Source organism: Gadus morhua, chromosome 17 (assembly GCF_902167405.1).
Source record: "Gadus morhua chromosome 17, gadMor3.0, whole genome shotgun sequence".
NCBI lineage: Eukaryota > Metazoa > Chordata > Actinopteri > Gadiformes > Gadidae > Gadus > Gadus morhua.
In genome coordinates this window covers 18,929,893-18,952,975 of record NC_044064.1, presented here as the reverse complement: position 1 = coordinate 18,952,975, position 23,083 = coordinate 18,929,893, and the positions used below count along the sequence as shown (strand labels likewise).

The window sequence follows — 23,083 nt, the reverse complement described above, 5'->3', positions numbered from 1 at the left end:
TTTACATTTAGAATGTTATAGATGCAATTGAATGATCCAGATAGAGTGTAAAAATATCTCTAAAGACACTTCAATGGTTCGAAGATACCTTAGATTAATTGTAATAACAGTGTCAGAATTGTGAAAGAAGAGGGTACGGGAGACAAAATCATAAGAAAAGCTGCTGAAATTGATAACAGCTCATTACAAGAAGCCCACAACTAATTAGAATGTATCATGGATAATGGGGTTATTTCCATTTGTTATGTGGTTCATTGGTTGTTTTTGAATTGCATTTGATAATAGGTGATGTGTGTGAGTGTGTGTGTGTGTGTGTGTGTGTGTGTGTGTGTGTGTGTGTGTGTGTGTGTGTGTGTGTGTGTGTGTGTGTGTGTGTGTGTGTGTGTGTGTGTGCGTGTTTGAAGGTCTGTACCAGCGAGGGTGTCTACTCGCACTGCCCTTGCTAATTAACTTTAATTGTATCCCATTGGTTCTTAAAGTATATCCTCCTAGCAACGACATTAGTGTATACATTACTATAGTAGCTTTTTCATCCAGTGGCTCCACTTTACATTATAAAACTACACCACTTCACTTCACCTTAAAAACCTACTTTAGGTTATGGCAAACTTAGCTGAAGCCGTTCAAAAATGTCCATTGAAAGTTTAAGCAATCGGTGGAGATTTGCAGAAATATTCCTGAAATGCCATGCAACTCAGAGTCAATCAAAAGTCTTTGTTACTGCGCCGTAACATGAAGGACAGTGCAGTCAAAAGGAAATAAAGGACTTGAATAGTCGAATGGTTGAACAGTGCTCTGTTCATCTACATAAAGTAAAAGAGCCCCTCTTCTTCTTCAAACCCGGTGAATAATAATCAGCCTGCCACTCAGAGAGCGTGAGGCTGAAGGGTAAGCGCCCCTCGCTCCTCCTCCTCTACAAGGCGTCCACCGGGGGGGGGTACCAACCTTATATGCCTTCATGAGGTCCAGCGGGTCCACTTTAGGGCCTTCTAGCGAGTCCGGGTTCTGCAGCAGCGTCCTCACCGCCTCCTCCATGCTGTGGATCAGAGTCAGATTAGAACCCTTCATGGACCCCTTGGGGAACCGGGGTTACACCGAGACGGTGTGACCCCCGTCGGGATTTGGTTGGAGAGTGTGTGAAAGAGGCCGAGTACTTGGCTTTGAAACGCAGCGCACTTGATTACTACAACACCTCCTCCCCCCCTCAGGAAGAAGTACACCATCATCACAAATGTCAAGCTTTATTGTCCCTTTGAAGGACTTTTAATTTGGAGGAGCTGACGTGTAACACCAGCTCCCGGCGGCTCCAATACTGATCTGGATGTTTTTCATTGTGCCTAGCCTTGCTATAATACCCTCGGACAAGAGCCGAGGCAATGAAGGAATCAAAACCAAACACGATCCCTCTGTGTTTCCAGTGCCAGACATTACCGTCCACCACACGTGGACCTCGGCCCTCCCGGCGGCGTGCACCATTGCGTGGACTACCATGGTAACCGTCCCAAATAGACTGATCCATGGGATAGAATCGGTATGATTGCAAAGCTCATCGAGTGCTGCAGAGCGGTTGACTTTCGAGAGCAGAGTAATAAAAGCTGACACCGGAGGCGGTGGTATTCTCAAAGCCGTTACAAGCCTTATCCAGACATTTCCATGATATTCTTTACATTAACACACACACACACACATGCACACACGCAAACACACCCACAGCAATCAGTTTGGGGTGTGTGGAGCCTGCATGCGATTGCGCCGGGCTACATTACGTCGGTTGCTCAATGACACTTGAAGGACAGAGATCGACGCAGAGAATGGAGCCGGCAACCCCACAGACAGAATGTGCTCTCCCACAAGGTGCTTGTCTGTGTAATAATAGCCCCAGCAGCTCTCGCTATGTGAAGCGAAGCAATTACAAGGGCATCAAACGGGATGTCAGGCCCGGCCCGAGATATATAACAAATAGACATATACTGCATATAGACTATAGAAGGTTTACAGCTTTGTATTTTGTGAAGGAGTTGATATACCCAAACAATAAGATGAAAAGGGAAGAAGGGAGGGCTAGCGAGACAAGATACCTCGCAACGGCAAGGCTATGAAACATATAGAGAGGAGGCCGTCAAGTCTGAGGCCCGCTAAGAAGTAGAGGGAGAACGAGTAGAAACAATGACGAGACAGCTCATGGCTCAGGCATTGAGGTAAGATAAGGTTCTGCTGTTCACACGATCGATCCAGTCCACTGATCATCGGTAGTGGTGGTGGTGATGGTGGTGATGGTGGTGGTGGTTGGGTGGTGGTGGTGGTTGAGGTTGAGTGGTGGTGATGGTGGTGGTGGTGGTGGTTGAGGTGGAGGTGGTGGTGGTGGTGGTTGAGGTCGTGGTGGTGGTGGTGGTGGTGGTGGTGGTGGTGGTGGTGGTGGTGGTGGTGACGGTGGTGGTGGTGATGGTGGTGGTTGAGGTTGAGGTGGTTGAGGTGGTGGTGGTGGTGATGGTGGTGGTGATGGTGGTGGTGGTGGTGGTGGTGGTTGCGGTTGAGGTGGTGGTGATGGTGGTGGTGGTAGTGGTGGTGCTGGTGATGGTGGTGGATGAGGTTGTGGTGGTGGTGGTGATGGTGGTGGTGATGGTGGTGGTGGTTGAGGTGGAGGTGGTGGTGGTGGTGGTTGAGGTTGAGGTGGTGGTGGTGGTGGTGGTGGTGGTGGTGGTGGTGGTGGTGACGGTGGTGGTGGTGATGGTGGTGGTTGAGGTTGAGGTGGTTGAGGTGGTGGTGGTGGTGATGGTGGTGGTGATGGTGGTGGTGGTGGTGGTGGTGGTTGCGGTTGAGGTGGTGGTGATGGTGGTGGTGGTAGTGGTGGTGCTGGTGATGGTGGTGGATGAGGTTGTGGTGGTGGTGGTGATGGTGGTGGTGATGGTGGTGGTGGTTGAGGTGGAGGTGGTGGTGGTGGTGGTTGAGGTTGAGGTGGTGGTGGTGGTGGTGGTGGTTGAGGTTGAGGTGGTTGTGGTGGTGGTGGTTGAGGTGGTGGTGGTTTTGCTGGTGGCTCTGGCGTTAGTTGGACCGGTTGATGGTGGTGGTGCTGGTGGGGGCGGTGCTGGAGGTGTAATGGGCCAATCCTAAAGTGATCCTGTGTTCCTCTGCTATTCCTGGTGCTGCAGAGGGAGCGGGGCTCCAGCTCTGGGAGCCAGACAGCACGGCGGGCTGCTGGCTCCTCCTGGGAGCAGGAGAGAGGTGGCTCATCTGGAGCAGTGGAGCATGTAGGGAGATCCTGTTACGCTCTATGGTAGTCGGATCCTATGATGTAGTGCCATGTCTCCCCCTCCCTCCCCCTCCCTCCCCCCCTGCTCCTGCCTCCAGGCCCGTGGGCGGGGGGGCCCAGCGTTGGTCTCTCTCTGAGGCGCAGGTGTCGAGCCGGCCCTGGCTCTCTGCAGGCGGGAGAGATAACCCAGGGGCCACGGTGCCAGGTGCTGAAATGTTTGGCAGTGTGCGACGGGAGCGGGCAGAGGAGAAATAAATAAATAAATAAAAGAGAAAGGACAATTGCACAATGGGAAGCGAGGCATTTCTTATTTTGTGGTCAAAGCAGACATTTTTGGAGGCGTACGGGGAAGAAGGGCTGATAAGGGCAGCTCAATACGGCCAAACATAGGGAAACCGGCGGCAACAAAGGCAGCCGAGAGCTTGTGTCTGGCTGATGGGGCCAGACAGGGAGGGAGAGGGGAAGGAGGGTTGGAGAGGGGGAGGGAGGGAGGGAGGGAGGGAGGGAGGGTGAACTTTATGAAGCTGCTGCTGTGCGCTGGGAGTAGGAGGGGGGAGGGACACGTTGAGAGTTAGGACGGAGGGATGAGTAATGAAGGGGGGTATTAAAACGGCCCTATAGATATTAAGTCTAACATTGAGCCGGCCTTGGCATCATTTCACTTCTTGTGCTCCGTCGATGCCGTCTTGTTGATCTAGATATATTCAACACCATCCCCTAAACACGTCCACCAGACGGCTGGTCCTTGAAGTGTAATGTGTGATTCGTGCGATGATTCACGCGGGGTAAGCTTATCTAAACACCTGCCGGATGGAATTCTTTTGATTCATGGATAGTTGAGCTGGAATGATTTTTCACAAGCATTTTAAAAGATTGTTGGATATACCCAAAAAAATCAGATTTTCACAAACACTGTTAGCCATAATGGATGAGAATAGAAACAAATTAGTCAAATTTCTAAGGGCGATGATATCAGACCTTGTATAAAACATTAAAACAGCAATATAATTTCACATCATGACTAACTACCAACACATTAAGCATCTATTGTGCCCTTTGATCTGTCATTTAACTTCCTAATGATCATATTCAGAGCTGACTCAGATGAATAATGCTCAGATGATTTTGCAGGACCTCCAGCACGGGTGTCACGGTGCAGGGATATCGGTTTGAGTGCCTTGCGCTAAAACACTTTCGACTTGTTATCATGCTTGTTTTCATTTTGTTCCTAGCGTATTTTTTAATGACTTGCTGCATGGTGTGGCCGCTTGAACACTGGCTGACCCCGCTGCGCACAACGTAGAAACCACTGACATATGGCCCTGTCATTCCAGATGTCATGTGGGCATGATGCGGGATGTAGCCTAGCGGTTAGCCCGTGACCAATGACTGGGATGTTGTTTTGACCCCGTAGGCACACCCGGGGAATGATGTCATGTCATGTGGACTCAACTAAACGTGAACTTATCACCACAGTCAATGCTGAGCATTTCTAAAGGCTAAATGGAGTCCAGGGCCACGGGTGGAAGAGTGGGGCCCAGCGCGCTAGCCACTAGCATAGTGGAGCAGTGTGGCCGAGATATGGGACCCATGTTGCAAAATGAAAATAGTGAATATTGAGTGTGTGCGCAGGCACGTGTTTATGTGCGCTTGTGTGTGTGTGTGTGTGTGTGTGTGTGTGTGTGTGTGTGTGTGTGTGTGTGTGTGTGTGTGTGTGTGTGTGTGTGTGTGTGTTTGTGTGTGTGTGTCAGAGAGAGTGTTTGTGAAACAGACAAACAGACAAATTGCACCCAATTACAATCACAACAAATAGCTATCCAACAAGCAGCTATACATCCACATACCATCTCTGCACTCAAGATTTATTTCTCTGATTTGTTGTTTTCACCCATGGGTTACATCAGCATCAGCAGACTGTATAACAACGAGGGTTAGTGTCTACACCCTGGTCCTCATCTTCATCATCCTCATTACTTCTTCATCCTCATCATTGCTTTCCCATACATCACTTCAATGCACCTATTCGTATTTTTTTAATCCAAAATCCCTTCACAAACACAGATTATGTCTGTTTTATCGTTATATTTCTTTAAAATAGAGTGCATTTAAATATTTTATTCTAACATAGAAACCAAACAGTCATGCTGCATAAACAGTGTTCTAACACACAACATCCTTTACGTTAGCTTTTAGGTTAGATAATATAGATATTAATATAGATATATTAGATATTCGTTTAGGTTTAATGTTTTATAGGTATGAGGTTAGAGATGGTTTACTTTAGGTCTTAGGTGAGAGATAGCTGAGTTAATGTAATGGTCGGAGATGGTTAAAATGGTTAAATTAAGGCATACGCTCAGATTAGATTAGATGCAATGTTATGGTAATTTATTCTTTATTGTCATGCAGTTAGTGTCCAGCCTGGCCCTAGCACATCAAGAGGTGGTTCAGTTATACGGTTGGATGTTTTTAAATTAAGATGGATACAAGCAGTTTGGTTTAAATATAAGGTTGGAGTTGGGTATCTTTCGCTATAAGGTTACAGATGGCTACATGGAGATATAGGTTCAATATAAGGTTTAAGGTTAGTGGCGGTTAAATCTTACTGTAAGGTGAGAGGTACACCAGTATAAGATCAGGTAGAAGCCATATCAACACACCTTGGCCAGTAGTCACCAGTATAAGATCAGGTAGAAGCCAGCACATCAACACACCTTGGCCAGTAGTCACCAGTAGAGTTCACCAGCGTGTCCTCAGTTGCTGCTCACACACAGCGATCTATGGTCTCCTCATAACCGGAGTTCACACCTCACTCCTCCTCGTCATCACGTGCATCCAGAAAGCTTCCCCCCCTGTGGTCCCTGGGTCCTCTTCAGTCATTGAGCTTCAGTCTGGGACCTCACCCTACCCCTGTGGTCCCTGTGGTCTGCTCCCAGGGGCCTGCTGGGACCTCTGTTCCCATAGGCCTGATTACCCTGCATGCATATCTGTGTGTGCGTCTGTGTGTGTGTGTGTGTGTGTGTGTGTGTGTGTGTGTGTGTGTGTGTGTGTGTGTGTGTGTGCGTCTGTGCGTCTGTGTGTGTCTGTGTCAGTAGAGAAGTGGGTCCCTGGGTCCAATGTGAGTGCTTAGGAAAACAAATAAGGAGCGAGGGAGGAGGCAGGCCGTTTGTGTGTGTGCGTGCATGTGTGCATGCGTGTCTGTGCGTGTGTGTATAGGCGTGTGTGTCTGTGCGTGGCAAACAAAGGGAAACTTTCACTTGAGACCAGGCTGGAGCCGGCTGTCAATGCCCCATGACTGAGGCTGAAAGGGGAGGCCATGTCTGGGGTTAGTGATGATGTCTGGGGGAGTGATGATGTCTGGGGTTAGTGACGATGTCTGGGGTTAGTGACGATGTCTGGGGTTAGTGATGATGTCTGGGGGAGTGATGATGTCTGGGGTTAGTGACGATGTCTGGGGGAGTGATGATGTCTGGGGTTAGTGACGATGTCTGGGGGAGTGATGATGTCTGGGGTTAGTGACGATGTCTGGGGGAGTGATGATGTCTGGGGTTAGTGACGATGTCTAGGGTTAGTGACGATGTCTGGAGGGAGTGATGATTTCTGGGGTTAGTGATGAGGTCTGGGGTTAGTGACGATGTCTGGGGTTAGTGACGATGTCTGGGGTTAGTGACGATGTCTGGGGGAGTGATGATGTCTGGGGTTAGTGACGATGTCTGGAGTTAGTGACGATGTCTGGGGTTAGTGACGATGTCTGCGGTTAGTGACGATGTCTGGAGTTAGTGACGATGTCTGGGGTTAGTGACAATGTCTGGGGTTAGTGACGATGTCTGCGGTTAGTGACGATGTCTAGGGTTAGTGACGATGTCTGGGGTTAGTGACGATGTCTGGGGTTAGTGATGATGTCTAGGGTTAGTGACGTTGTCTGGGGTTAGTGACGATGTCTGGGGTTAGTGACGATGTCTGGGGTTAGTGACGATGTCTGCGGTTAGTGACGATGTCTGGGGTTAGTGACAATGTCTGGGGTTAGTGACGATGTCTGCGGTTAGTGACGATGTCTAGGGTTAGTGACGATGTCTGGGGTTAGTGACGATGTCTGGGGTTAGTGACGATGTCTGGGGTTAGTGACGATGTCTGGGGGAGTGACGATGTCTGGGGTTAGTGACGATGTCTGGGGCTAGTGACGATGTCTAGGGTTAGTGATGATATCTGGGGGTAGAGACCAGGCCGCTGCGCTCCCCAGGTCTGACATGCCTCTGGGATGAGTCTCCATCATCTCATTGGCCGCGCTCTCTATTAGTTAACGAGTCATCGATGACTGAATGTCCAACGACGGCCAGCGAGCGGCACGGCATAGTGCCGAGACTAGTGAGACTAAAAACAAGGTTTTACTTATAACTTAGAAATGAATGTATTAGTACACATATCTATCTAGATAGATAATATATTTAGCTTTTTGAAATGGAAAAATTACAAAGGTTGGGGAAAGCGTTATAGAATAAATTGGAGAAACACAATACAGAACAAATGCTTCACCAGAAATGTCTGACTCTGATTTCCATTCGAGGAAACCAAGTTTCGATATTTTAGTTTAGTAAACAAATGTGTCTAGTTATGACTGCTGGCTTCTGAAGCAAGACTGGAACACGCGTCCTGCAGCCCAGCAACACATCTCTAATGCATGCAGGCGCCTGCTCCGAGGCATCAGCTCGCTTAATGAGAACCAATGAGGTGGTATTAAAGTATTAATTAGTGAGACCCACTCAGGTGTACGTGACAACACATACACAGGCGCACACACACACACACACACGCACACGCACACACAAATACCACTACACTCCAACACCCCCACACACACACACCCAGTGAATGGATGTCTGTGTGGTAGGAGTCCAGTGCCGGCACAAAAAACAAGTACAATCACAGCTTCTTTCTTCCTGTCTTTACTTCCTAGAAACATCCCTTGCTGTGTGTGTGTGTGTGTGTGTGTGTGTGTGTGTGTTTGTGTGTGTGTGTGTGTGTGTGTGTGTGTGTGTGTGTGTGGCGACTCGTGCCCTCGTCCTCTTTGTGGTCCGCGACCCCCCCGAACAAAGGAGCACAGGCGCCGCGCCTCCTTCGACAAAAGTAGTTCACGGGCTCTGGCTGGGTGACATTTGAGGAGGGCTCTTATCAAAGCTGGCCCTGCGCTCTTCACAGCCCCACTGCGCATCAATAGATGGCGCACCATGGCAGAGAGGAAACACCTCCTCCTCCAGAGACAATAGTCCCGGGGCGGCGTGCGACAGGAGCCATGGGTCAGCCCTTCATCCGCCTTGCACGCGGGCCCCCCGTGGGGCCCTGGGCTCCTTGCCCTCCTCTACGGGGGCGTTTGTTAGTGCTCAGCCGGCAGGCCGCTGTGTGCTGAGAGGGTCTGTGTCAGGTCGGACCAGGAGCTGTGTGGGTGGACGGTTGGTTACAGACCCCCTGAGGGGCGACACGCGAACGCCCTCCGCCGCGTCAAGATGTTCCCCGGTCGAAGAGGAGAAGACGCGCCGCCCCTGGTCGCGGCGGTAAGATAAAGCGAGGCGAGCAGCCTCGCATCTCCCCCGTTGAGGCGCTTCTCGCCGTCCCAGAGCAAGAGCATCGGCCATTACACCCACATTCACACTTAAGGATGTCAGAAAAGGGCGGCCGCTTCTGATGCCTGCGGTCGCCAATGGCTGCCGGCCCGACGCCCACCCATCCCCCCGCACGCTGCCGCTCGTTAAAACAAATCACGCACAATGATCTCACAACGTGTGTACACGCCTCCATCCATCAGTCCGAGCCCAGCAAACTCACACCCGTGTCCTTTCAAATCAAAAGACGATCCTGCCTCCATAACTCTGCTGCTGGGCCAAACCTGTGTGCTGAGCTGATCCAGGTTGTGTTCCAAAAAGATTTCACTTTCGTTTTGAAAGTTGAATTCTGTCATTTTAAACGACCTTCACTTTGTAACGTTTCAGCCCTCGTCTGTCTCCCTTCACATCCCCACCATGAAAATGTGGGGATGTAAAAAGCCTTTTTTCCAACCCTCATTAAAGCAGCTTGTCTGAACACAGTACTGTAGAACAAGAGAGAGTGTGTGTGGTGATGTGAAATGTGTACTAAGGCACGAGCCAATTTAGCCAATAACGTTTGATGGGCTAGCTTAGAGGCGTTGTTGATAACCGCTATGAATCATCTGTCCCCGGCGCGCTGTCAGAGGCAGATGGGAATGGACACGATCGATAGAAAGACCAGAGGAAGACATTCCCTCACCCCGCAGCGAAGGCTGAGAGGAGGAAGAACTAATCATTAGCATTCATCACCCCCACGCTCCATCGGTCACACTTCTGTTAAAAAAATCTGATTTACTTATCTAGAGAGTGCACCCGTGCCAAGGTAATCATGTTTTATTCAGATTACAGTGTGTTTTTTTGTTGTAGGATCTATAAAGTAGGACAGATGAGACCCCTGAGCGGTTCACAGCCCCTCCATAGACCCCCCTCCTGGCCCTCCTGTGCAGCGCTGGTTCATACCAGCGCTGCACTGCCCTGTTCAGTGTCTTATGGTCATAAGGTAAACCAGCTGTCCTGTTCAGTGTCTTATGGTTCACTTGGAGCCATCGCTCTCTCACAAGCCCTCACCATTAGGATATTATCTGTATTTCAGCAGAGGGGTTAATGAAAAGAGTGGCCATATCTCACCTCTCTACACATTTCATTTCTTTCTTCTTCGCTGGTTTTTCAGCAGACTAGCTCCACATCTCGTGGCTAATTAACCTCACTACAAATGGCTTTTTATTGATGCTCTGCACATCTACTTGTTATAATGTAGTTCAACTAACATAGCGTCTCGACTGCCACTGATTACAATCACTGCATATCCGTTTTACTAAAATACCGTCTCCATTCACAACTGCAGGAAGACGTGAGCATCACTGGTTTGTCGTTGTTGAAACGCATTTAATCAGGGCACAATTAGACCGGAGAAAGTCTGGATCGAAACAGAGTAATGGTTGCTGGAGGACCAGCCTTTAAACAGAGTGCGTTCCATTAGGGTCTTCATCCTCCACTCGCTCTAACTTTAGAGACGTGGAGAGAGGGGGGGCTCACTTTAAATTCTCCTAACTGTTCCGCAGGGTGTCTCTGATATCTTGTGCGCGATGATGCAAATCCGTTAACAGACACAAATGACTGGTTTGATTCAATCCCACAGCCGAGCAGGCGTGGTGATGGTGGGGGTGGGGGGGCAGACGGGAGTCTGGGAATAGTGATGCAGGGTCATCACATGAGCAGAAGACCGTCAGCAAGGGGAAGGCATGCACTACCTTGTATTTCAATTTCAACTATTATTTTTATGAGAGGAAGAACCTCAAGCATATTGATTTTATTGTGAGAATTGTGTGTCTCTAAGTTAAGGACCTTCAGCTTTGGTTTTGAAACCAAGGTTATGTTGTTTACACTAACCAAAATTACACTTCTGGCATCTGAGTGTTGTATCGTGTTTTGACAGATGAAATCATATGCTGTGTGTGGTATTGTGCTGTTGTAAGTGTTGTCATGTCGATTGGGTGTTGATGCTGTGGGGTTATATCTTGGTGATCGCCGTGTTGGAATGTTAGCGTTAATGTGTTGGGGAAGGTACAGTCGATGTTGTTCGTCTATGTGACGTTGATGTGGTGGTGTTGTTGGGGTTTTGGTGGTTGGTGTTGATTCAGTTGGGGCAGACCACAAGGTCTGCATGCTTCTGGTAGTGTTAATGCGGGGCGGTTGGTGTTGTGTGTTAATGCGGGGCGGTTGGTGTTGTGTGTTAATGCGGGGGTTGGTGTTGTGTGTTAATAGGGTGGTTGGTGTTGTGTGTTAATAGGGGTGGTTGGTGTTGTGTGTTAATAGGGGTGGCTGGTGCTGTGTGTTAATGCGGGGCTGTTGTAGGTGATGTCGTTGTGTACCCGTACCTGGAGAAGTGTCGCTGCAGCGTCACCATCTGCCGCCCGGCCCTCAGAGACTCCTCTCCCTCCACTCTCTCTCCCCCCTTCTCCCTCTCTGCTGTCCTCGGTGGCCAGATGCTGTTGTTTGTTTGACGGCCAGGGATTTGATGTGTGAGGTGTGCCTGCGGAGGACATAAACACAGTGCTGTTAATCTGGCAAATTGGGATTCCACCAGAGTTCAGAGATGCACCTGCTTGGTTCCTCCCAGCCCATATCCCAGGCAGTGTCATTATCTTTGGGTGTGGGGTCCCCTAGGGACCGGGGGACATTTCCCTTGGTCTCCCCCTACAATCTTCAAATAAAAAGTCATCCAAATCAAAACTCTCCTGAAATGAGTGTTTGGTTCCATAAATCAGTATATATATATATATATCTATAATCTCTCTCTAGTTACTTATCCTGACTTATTGAGAACATGACTTTTGCTTTCAGGGGTTTTGAGGAGGTGGAGGCGTACTCTCACCTCTTCTTGGGCCAATAAAGGGATGCTCGCCTGGGTTCTGGATTAACATCAGATGTGATATACATGTATAGATATATATCACATCAGACTGTGACTCTCGAATGAAACAGGTTTACTGATGGACTGTTTTTGGTCCGCAGTGAATTGGGGGTCTGCATCTTTATAAAGAAATGTATTCATTTGCAAATATCCCAATGTTGTTGCCATGACAAATCTGAGACAATGCTGAAAAGTACTAACCTAGTTAGATATGTGCTGACTGAGCCTCCAGTATGGGGAGGAAACACAAGTAGCCTACCATCTTAAAGAATCAGATCCATTTACCAGAGCCGATTAGTAGCATTAGGCAACTTGAACTTCCCGTTTCTGTATTTGTTTACAGCGAGAGGCACTGTCAATACAATAAGTTCCAGTAACAGGTCACCAGCGCTCACTTCCTCAGAATGTAACAGGCTCCTAATCTCCATTTTCCAATTACTTCCGCCCGGGCCTCCGTGGAGCCTCTCCTTGTGTTCTCTGTGAGCTGTGACCTCACCGTAATTACTACAGCCAGCCAATCAGCAGCAGAGGGCTTTATGTCATTTCACCAATCAGAGCGGTATGTGTTTGTGTCTTAATGCAGCTTTGAACCAGGGGGAGGGGGGTGGAGTTGTGGGGAGGCAAAGCTTTAATAAGATTAATACATTTGTTGTATTAAAGTTATGTGTTATGAGTTCAATAAAAAGCACTTGGATTTCAAGATGAAATATCGGTAACATAAATATTTATGAGGCAGCTCCTGGATAATAGGGCATTAAAGATAATTATGTGTGTTACTATGTTTTTTCAAGGTGGTTACAACATGTGATAACTTTTGTTCTTGAAATGAGAACCTCCTAACAATGACATTACTGTGGTTTAAAATAAGAAATTAGCTTGTACACACACACGCACACAAACACATACATAGACACTTACAAGCACACACATACACACACACACACACAGACACACACGCACACACGCACGCACACGCACGCACACACACACACACACACACACACACACACACACACACACACACACACACACACACCACACACACACACACACACACACACACACACACACACACACACACACACACACACACAGGTCCACCCCTCCAAACATGTCAGACTGTATTTCCACCAGCATCAGTCCACCCAGACCCATTGTGGGTTTACTGACCTTTTGGATATTTCATACTGTCTTTAAAGCCTTCTTATGAGTGTTGTCGTTGTTGTGTATTCTGCTACGTGCGGTGTATGTTGTGTCTGTTTGTGTTATATTCACTGATCCCCCGTAATATGTCCAGTCAAAGCACAAAGTTATATCGATTAGATACATTTTACAAGTTTCCCAAACAAAAAAGGCTTGTAGCCTCGGGGAAATTATATTATTACCTCAGGATTAAAAAAAAGACCTAAAAACGATCTGAAAATCCTCACAAAAAGACGCGTGGTGGATGGACTGTCTGGTTGCCTCAAATGGCCTCGCCTGGGTGCACCAAACCATCTCTCAGCTCTCCACCAACACTTTACAGAAACTAGGAGGCATCGTTCTAGTGCAGTCTTTCCCAAAGACTGTGTAGCGACCCACATGTGGGTCAAGGGAGATTTTAATTGGGTCGCCAAATAAATGTAAATAAAAAAAATAATAAGAAGAATAAGAATTATTATTATTTATTTTTTTAACACCTTAGCGTTTAAAAAAACTTTCAACCAAAGTCGATAATACTACTTATAACATTGAATATAGTACACTACATTGTGTTTGTTTTACTGTTGAGAGGTTATAAAAACAATGAGATAGCCAAAACAAGACGATGTTAACTCCGCCTTTTATTTGGTCTCATTTATATATATATATGTATTATGTTTCCAATAACAAATGCATAAAAACAAAGATGTGATTTATCTCTTCAAAATGGTTGGTTTAAGTTCATTGATGAGGGGATGAGGAATTGGCAGTAAAAAAGTTTAGGAATATTAATTTATGCACAAATTTGTTCTTCTCACGATTTTATAGATAAGGCCTATTGTGACCTGCGGCCCCATCTAGTGGTGGTTCTAGTGGAGCTGCAACCCCATCTAGTGGTGGTTCTAGTGGTCTACAGCACCATCTACTGGTGGTTCTAGTGGTCTACAGCCCCATCTAGTGGGATTTCCGATCACTGCCAACATCTGGACATCTCTTGGATCCACGCTGCTAAGAAAGACGTTGTGGATTACACTAGGAGGGACCTTTATTGCTTGGAGTGCAAATGGTGCCAATATAATAACATATATTCACAAAGAAGAATCAGTGGTTAAAACCTAGAATTAGCAAGGCAGTAAACAAGTGAGCAAAGTTACCCTGTTTAGCACACAATAATTGTTGTTCATCCACGACTAAATAAGAGGGTTATGGCCTGGTAAAACTAATTAAAATAACGTAACTGGATAGCACAATGTTATACAAGCCTACAAGCCCTACAATGCTGTACAACTGGCCTGAGGATGGCGCTGTTGGATCAAATGACGAACAAGATTTTGAGGAACAGATGTTTCAGTGACTTTCTGATATATATATATTTTTTTAGCAGCATAGGGGAAAATCTGAGAGAGAGAGAGAGAGAGAGAGAGAGAGAGAGAGAGAGAGAGAGAGAGAGAGAGAGAGAGAGAGAGAGAGAGAGAGAGAGAGAGAGAGAGAGAGAGAGAGCGAGAGAGAGAGCGAGAGCGAGAGAGGAGAGAGAGAGAGAGAGAGAAGGGGGGAGAGAGAGAGGAGAGAGAGAGAGAGAGAGAGAGAAGAGAGAGAGAGAGAGAGAGAGAGAGAGAGAGAGAGAGAGAGAGAGAGAGAGAGAGAGAGAGAGAGAGGGGAGAGGGAGAGGGAGGGAGAGAGAGAGAGAGAGAGAGAGAGAGAGAGAGAGAGGAGAGAGAGAGAAGAGAGAGAGAGAGAGAAGAGACAGAGAGAGAGAGAGAGAGAGGCCTGGACTCCCAGGGGCCGACCCCCCACCGTAGCTGATGTTCAGCTCAGCAGCGAAACCCAAGGGTGGGCTGCCGCCCCCCCCCGTCTAGTGAACATGAAATAAGGCCCACTGCCAAGATGCTGTGTCGCCGTTTGGGTTGAATGAATACAGCCTGGCTACAACGCGTTCATATGAAACGTCCTAAAACCACACGCCGGACCGAAGGATTCTTCTGCCGCTGTTACATGTGACAATTCTTTTTTTACTCAGTAATAGGAAACTAAGAAGACGTTTTGTCGACCTTATGTGTCACAGTTTACCTTATGTTTCATTAGTTACCCTTGTGTTTCATTAGTTACCCTTATGTTTCATTAGTTACCCTCATGTTTCATTAGTTACCCTTGTGTTTCATTAGTTACCCTTATGTTTCATTAGTTACCCTCATGTTTCATTAGTTACCCTTATGTTTCATTAGTTACCCTTAGGTTTCATTAGTTACCCTCATGTTTCATTAGTTACCCTTATGTTTCATTAGTTACCCTTATGTTTCATTAGTTACCCTTATGTTTCATTAGTTACCCTCATTAGTTACCCTTATGTTTCATTAGTTACCCTTATGTTTCATTAGTTACCCTCATTAGTTACCCTTATGTTTCATTAGTTACCCTTATGTTTCATTAGTTACCCTTATGTTTCATTAGTTACCCTCATGTTTCATTAGTTACCCTTATGTTTCATTAGTTACCCTTATGTTTCATTAGTTACCCTTATGTTTCATTAGTTACCCTCATTAGTTACCCTTATGTTTCATTAGTTACCCTTATGTTTCATTAGTTACCCTTATGTTTCATTAGTTACCCTCATTAGTTACCCTTATGTTTCATTAGTTACCCTTATGTTTCATTAGTTACCCTTATGTTTCATTAGTTACCCTCATTAGTTACCCTTATGTTTCATTAGTTACCCTTATGTTTCATTAGTTACCCTTATGTTTCATTAGTTACCCTTATGTTTCATTAGTTACCCTATGTGTCGTTCCAGTGCCCTGTTTGCCTCATCCACCTCCCACAGCGATCGTTGCATGTCACCAGCGATTCCCCGACTGCTTTGTGCCTTTGTGGCTCTGAATGTGAATGTGTGTATTTGTGGCCCAGCACCCCCACAGGAACACGGGCTATTCATAGTGTAGCGACAGCAGCCCCCCCACGCTGAAATAAAGTGATTCACCCACACGTCAATGCTCCCAGTCCTCCCAGTGCTCCCAGTGCTCCCAGTCCTCCCAGTGCTTCCAGTGCTCCCAGTCCTCCCAGTGCTCCAGTCCTCCCAGTGCTCCCAGTGCTCCCAGTCCTCCAAGTCCTCCCAGTGCTCCCAGTGCTCCAGTCCTCCCAGTCCTCCCAGTCCTCCCAGTCCTCCCAGTCCTCCCGTGCTCCAGTCCTCCCAGTCCTCCCAGTGCTCCAGTCCTCCAGTCCTCCCAGTCCTCCCAGTCCTCCCAGTCCTCCAGTCCTCCCAGTCCTCCAGTCCTCCCAGTCCTCCCAGTCCTCCAGTCCTCCCAGTGCTCCCAGTGCTCCAGTCCTCCCAGTCCTCCAGTCCTCCCAGTGCTCCCAGTCTGTCACACAGGTCCACAGCGCCTCCAGGACATTTCCTCTAAAGGTGGCTGGACGAGGACTGAAGGCTGGCACTAGGTTAGTGTGGTTAGTTACAGTGGTTACTGTGTGTGTGTGTGTGTGTGTGTGTGTGTGTGTGTGTGTGTGTGTGTGTGTGTGTGTGTGTGTGTGTGTGTGTGTGTGTGTGTGTGTGTGTGTGTGTGTGTGTGTGTGTGTGTGTATGTGAAGATCCCTTTGAAACATGCTGGTGAATACCTGAGGTACTTTAACTCTACAAGTTAACTCTAACTTTTCTTTTTGTCGTACCCCCAACCACCTACTCCCTACAACGAGCCCACAATAGTCAATCTAGCTAGGCCGCCAGGACACAGGGGGAGTGATAGGCTGCAGGGGGCGTTTGAACTGGGAGGTTAGTGGTTCCCCGTACATCGTGTCCCCAATAACTCTACAACATTTACATCGAGGGCATTAGGCGAATTACAAGCACATTTGTCAGAAGGAAGATAAACAACAACATATCACTGTCGGTACAGTAAGGATGTTCATAGAAAGTGCCAAGCAACAACAACCACTAGGTTTACCCATTCCCCGTACACAACAAAGATAGCTAGGAAAAGATTCTACACAATCAAGTACTATAACTAAGCATTACCTCTGAAATGTCTGTGCTTTAGTTTTTACCCTATTCATAAAGTCGATCAGGTCTTTTTCAGACACGCACACTACGGTTCTGACATCTTGGGATTTAATAAATATGATCTATAATTTCATCCAATGCATTGACCCCTCGACTCTGAGGCGGAGGAGTCATGGAGGACTTATTTAGTACGTTCTGTTTCTCCTCCAGTGTGCCACACCGCTCTCCTCCACTGACTCACAAGTAACAGCAGCAGGCACGTACACACACGCAGGAATGCACGCACACAGACACGCATGCACGCACGCTCAAACTCAGACACATACACAGACAAACACACACACACACACACACACACACACACACACACACACATAAACAGCCTAATTAAGTGCCTTCCTGTGGGCAGGGTGGGGGGTAGATTGGTATAATTAGGACCGGGGTAGTGCCTCTGGCGGGGATGTTGGTATGATTCAAGGAGGACGGCGTGGGGAAGAGCCCCCTGGGTGATATTGAACACGTCCCCCCTGGTACCTCGCACCCTGCTGGCTCCAACGCAAGCGGAGCACAACGTCTGCTCAGCTCCCCCATCAGCCTGTGGTTCATCACATCACATTCATTCAGCCTTCGTCCAAAACGATGAATTAGGCGTAACACTTTAGAATCGGTCATCGGTCCTGTATAAGCCATCAGTTATTGATGAACTAATAAAGTTACGGTTATTTAGGCTACGCTTTTGTACAAAACACTTTAGAAGAAGGTTCAGTCATAAGCCTAAGGTTCATAAGGAACAAAAAAGGCTTAAAAGATAGGTTTGACCTTTGATCCTCAGTCGACTGATAGTGCTTTGAGGTAGGCCTCATGTGATGGACGCCGGTAAGGGTGGGGCAGGGCGGCCTGCTGCAGCAGCAGAAGGCTGCGGACCCCGGGGACAGACGCCCGGTTACCTCTCTTCAGGACGTCCACAGCATCAGCCGTCGGCCTCCTGCTCCCCTCACAACGCCCCGAGAAAACCGACCCAACGCTCAGCCATTTCTGGGTCTCCAGGGGCGTCTGCAGCAGAGTTGGTGTGTGTATGTGTGTGTGTGTGTGTGTGTGTGTGTGTGTGTGTGTGCGTGTGCGTGTGCGTGTGCGTGTGCGTGTGTGCGTGCGCGTGCGCGTGCACGTGCGCGTGCACGTGCGCGTGTGCGTGTGCGTGTGTGTGTGTGTGTTGAGTGCTTGATGGGCTATTGTCAGCTAACAGTCCCACTGTGTCTGCAGTAAGAACCACAGACCTTAGGATTGAGGATAAAACTGTCCACCACATACTTTCCTAGATCATGATGGTGCTGCATCATGCTTTTCACAGCACCCCTAATATTTTCTCTCTCTCTCTCTCACCAATAGCGCGCCAGGTCGGTGATTGTCTCACGCAAAAACTGACAAAACTAGAAAGCAATGTATCGCTCTTCTCCAGACCCTTCTGAAGGGTGAACTCAAATCGCCGGCAGAATGGGTGGGGCTACCCGGTCCAACTAGCTAACCCTCCATAGTGATTCCTGTTTATACTTGGGGCTCAACACCCTAAGAGTTTGGTGTGTACCTCTGGCCCAGTATGACCCCTCCTTTCATCCTCTGCAGGGAAACAAGCTGTTAATGACCAGCAACACCTTCAATACATTAGCAGCCAACAACAAATTATAGCTAACCTGAATGCAGGAGGAACAACATTTGTTTCATCCACTTGCTCCAGATGAAAACTTCACATATTTAATTTAATTTAAATGTATTCAGTAAACAAAAGAAAATGAGCAAATCTCTGCCTCCTTCCATCCCAGAAAGGGCCCTGAGCTGGGTGTTATTTTAGAGCATCTCCATTAATATATTCTTGCATCTTTTGATGTAAGAAAAAAGGCTCTCCCTTGCTAACTAGGATCCCAGCGCAGTGCTGACTTCAGCGCTGCTCCAGTCATCTGCATTCAGATTACAGGCTGGTTTACGAGGAGAGCACCTCTTACCTCGTTCATCCCTTATTCATCGTGACTTTGGGTTGTGCTGATCCCGTCGTGCTGTCCTCAGCAGCACACCCCGCCCACGGCTCTCCCTTTGCCTCTCCAAACACACTCTGAACACAGTCGCTCAGTCACACAGAGGGCAGAGTGGCTATCATCACCACAACGCATTTCAACAAAGCACATTACAAACCAGGCACACGGTACTTTTCCACTTCAACAGCGGCGTCTCGGGGCACGGCTCAGAGGCAGGTGGGCAGAGACGCTTCTAAAGGGAGACGCTAGCTCGATATCTTGTGGAACCGCAAGCCCTGGAGCTGGCATCTCCTCTATTGGGGACACAACGTACGGGGGAACCACTAACCTCCCAGTTCAAACGCCCCCTGCAGCCTATCACTCCCCCTGTGTCCTGGCGGCCTAGCTAGATTGTTCCGGACTATTGTGGGGAGTTGTGGGGAGTAGGTGGTTGGGGGTACGACGAAAAAAACAAAAGAACAATCCTAGATCTTCAGGCTAAGCGCTGGCCCTATTCTTTGTGTGTGTGTGTGTGTGTGTGTGTGTGTGTGCGTGTGTGTTTATGAATATGTGTGTGTGTTTGTGTGTGTGTGTGCGTGTGTGTGTGTCTGTGTGTGTGTGTGTGTGTGTTGTGTGTGTGTGTGTGTGTGTGTGTGTGTGTGTGTGTGTGTGTGTGTGTGTGTGTGTGTGTGTGTGTGTGTGTGTTTGGTGTGTGTGTGTGTGGGGCTGCCCAATGGCCCCTAAACCATGCCACCCCCCCCTCCTCCCCCGGCCCCCTTCTCCAATCAGATGCATTATAGGCTGTGTGCCTCAGTGCACCCAAGACACTGCTGCAGACAATGCTCATCCCAAGTGCCTTAAGCTACTGTACACCCAATCACGGCCCCTCGCATTACATCGGGGACAGGTCAGCCCCTCTGATTGGTCGGCCCAGAAAGACGGCCTTCTATGGTGAACTCCTTTGCTACAAGCAACAATGGATGTCATGTATGAGAGTACGGTCGTGGATAGTGAAGCATGCATAGATAACATAGATAATATTGCTGTATGGAACTGTAAAGCATTTCTACATAGTGATAGTTAGTACTGCTGTGTAGATCTGAATGCATGGATACATCGTGATAGTAATTAATGCATGTATACATAGTGATAGTTAGTAATGCATGCATAGTGATGGTTAGTAATGCATGTATACATAGTGATAGTTAGTAATTTGTATACATAGTGATAGTTAGTAATGCATGGATACATAGTGATAGTAATTAATGCATGTATACGTAGTGCAAGTTAGTAATGCATGTATACATACTATTGATAGTTAGTAATGCATGCATAGTGATGGTTAGTAATGCATGTATACATAGTGATAGTCAGTAATGCATTTATACATAGTGATAGTCAGTAATGCATTTATACATAGCAATAGTTAGTAATGCATGTATAGTGATGGTTAGTAATGCATTTATCCATAGTGATAATCAGTAATGCATGTATCCACAGTGATAATTAGCACTGCTGTGTAGATCTGTAAGGGACATATTAATGTATTGTATCCGCCTATATTATTTTACATCTGTGTATATCTAATGTAGATGTACATCTGTATGCAATGGAAATATATATGTAGTCTGCGCAGATTTTTTATGTATGTATAGATATATTGCTAATGAAGTTAAATAGGAGATAGAACAAGATTGGTGTCAGCTAATGTTGCGAAAACATTTTCTAACAACGGTAATACTACTGTTATTCAATCAATTGTTATCTAAAGAATCAATGCATCTAACAATGTAATATTGTTGCAATGAAACACATTTATCTTTGTAAATCTCCACAAAACATAAAGTTGTTATATGTTTTTAGAGTTGCTCACGAATGGAAAGATTGTTGCAAAAAAACTTTCATGTCCCTAAGCCTTGACTTGTAAATCAGGGCTCAAAACATTTTTGTTTGCCACAGCTATTTAATAAAATGTCTGCACAGGCAGATTCATTTACCTTCTTACACTTCTTATTTTACATTTCTCTTTCAATAGTCTTATGGATGAACTGTGCGGTATGAATAAAGCTGCTTTGCTTCCCTAACCAACACCACACACTGCTGCTCACACACACACACACATTAGCATGTATTTATTTGACCCCAGAGAAATGGAGGATGAGAACAATAATTACAGTACATGCAAACACACATCATGACATCACTCTACTGCAGCCAATTACTTTAACAGCAAGTACTACAATTAAACTGACGTCCTGCTGGGAATGGGGATATATGCTGTGCTGTAATTCCTTTGCAGGCATAACTAGACAAATTCCACTGTGACTGCTGTGCTCCCACAAGGAGGAATACCCATTATACTCCAACTAGTTGACAGCCCTCTGAGGCCTCAAACACTTTGTCCTATAGTCTGCTGAGAGAGGATTCCGGATTATAAATGAAAGAAAAAATGAATGAAGGATATAATGAATCAATTGAATACAAACTGAAATGCATAGAAAACCCATGCTTCAACATTGGAGAATATAATAACAGAACAAGACTCTTGCTTCTGTAATTTGGTGCATTCAAAGTAAAAGAGGATTTAATGGATCGGGCCGTTCATAGGACGAGCATGGGTATGCGATTGAGACAAATGCTGTGTCTGTTTTAGAGGAGCCTTCTTTTTTCTTGAAAGAAAATGTAAAAAAGCCTCCTCCCCTCCTCCTCAGAATAGCTATGGCACGGCCACATGATGAGACGGCTGTTTGTTGTGGCTGTGTCCACACAGGTGCCAGGACGGATCCCATCACAGAGCGTTAGAGAAGGCAACAATCGGACAACCCGTGCATCACACAAGACCAACAGTCCACCTGGTTTAAGGTGCACTGAGACGATGTGTGTGGCGGTCATTACTCCTCATTACTTAGTAACGGTACTGATAGCATGTCGAATCGGCAGAGGTGGGAGAAAATATACATTCACCCAAATATTGCATCTTTCTTTTTTTGTCTCTGCCAGCCAACCATGTTCCACAAAATATGTTAACTATATATTAAAATATAAATGTTAAATGTTTCCATTGACATCGATGAGCCAATTTCTTTATGAAAGCCCCATATTTATTTATTATATTGTACATTTACATTATATTTACTTTTCTATACAGTACAACAATGATGTTGTTATAGTCAACGTCGAATCACTTCCACATGATGGTTATGCTTTGGGAAAATGCCTCATGATACACACTCTCTAGAAGATACTACTTTTACCCAGAAATAAACCACATCAATTGTAATATTGAATTGCAATACCTAAAAATCACGATACATATCCAATCAGCACACAAGGAATAGTATCGAATAGTATCGAATCGGGAGATTAGCATTTCATCCCAGTATTAGTAATAAATAGTATACTCCTCCTTCCCACCCTATTAATATATTAGTAATATTGGAATTCATCCAATCCAAGTCAATGTATACAGCCAGAGGCTTTTGGTCGGTCAAACTGGGTCATGTAGCGTTAGGAACAAGACATGCAAAGAGGCAGACCAGGAGGAATAAGAAGACCCAGAACTCTGGAAAACAGAACAAACAACAGAACTCTGGAGACCATAACACACAACAGAACTCTGGAGAACAGAACGCACAACACCCAGAGCACTGGAGAACAGAACACACAACAGAACTCTGGAGAACATAACACACAACAGAACTCTGGAGAACATAACACACAACAGAACTCTGGAGAACATAACACACAACAGAACTCTGGAGAACAGAACGCACATACCCAGAACTCTGGAGAACATAACACACAACAGAAGTCTGGAGGACTTAACACACAACACCCAGACCTCTGGAGAACATAACACACAACAGAAGTCTGGAGAACAGAACACACAACACCCAGAACTCTGGAGAACATAACACACAACAGAAGTCTGGAGAACATAACACACAACAAAACTCTGGAGAACATAACACACAACATCCAGAACTCTGGAGAACAGAACAAACAACATAAGTCTGGAGAACATAACACACACACCAAGAACTCTGGAGAACATAACACCCAACAGAAGTCTGGAGAACATAACACACAAACAGAACTCTGGAGAACAGAACGCACAACACCCAGAACTCTGGAGAACAGACACACAACAGAAGTCTGGCGGAC

At 46.6% G+C, this 23,083-nt stretch overlaps 1 protein-coding gene across 1 annotated transcript in view; it reads right to left on the bottom strand.

Moving 5' to 3' along the window:
* Positions 1-11,383, bottom strand: part of LOC115529727 (nck-associated protein 5) — a 54,381-nt gene extending 42,998 nt beyond the window's left edge. The window contains exons 1-2 of the mRNA XM_030338704.1: positions 11,208-11,383; positions 946-1,036 (exon numbers count right to left, since the gene is read on the bottom strand). Coding sequence (XP_030194564.1) covers positions 946-1,036; positions 11,208-11,236 — 120 coding nt within the window. The 5' untranslated portion in view covers positions 11,237-11,383. The remainder of the gene's footprint in view (positions 1-945; positions 1,037-11,207) is intronic.
* Positions 11,384-23,083: the final 11,700 nt, after the last annotated feature.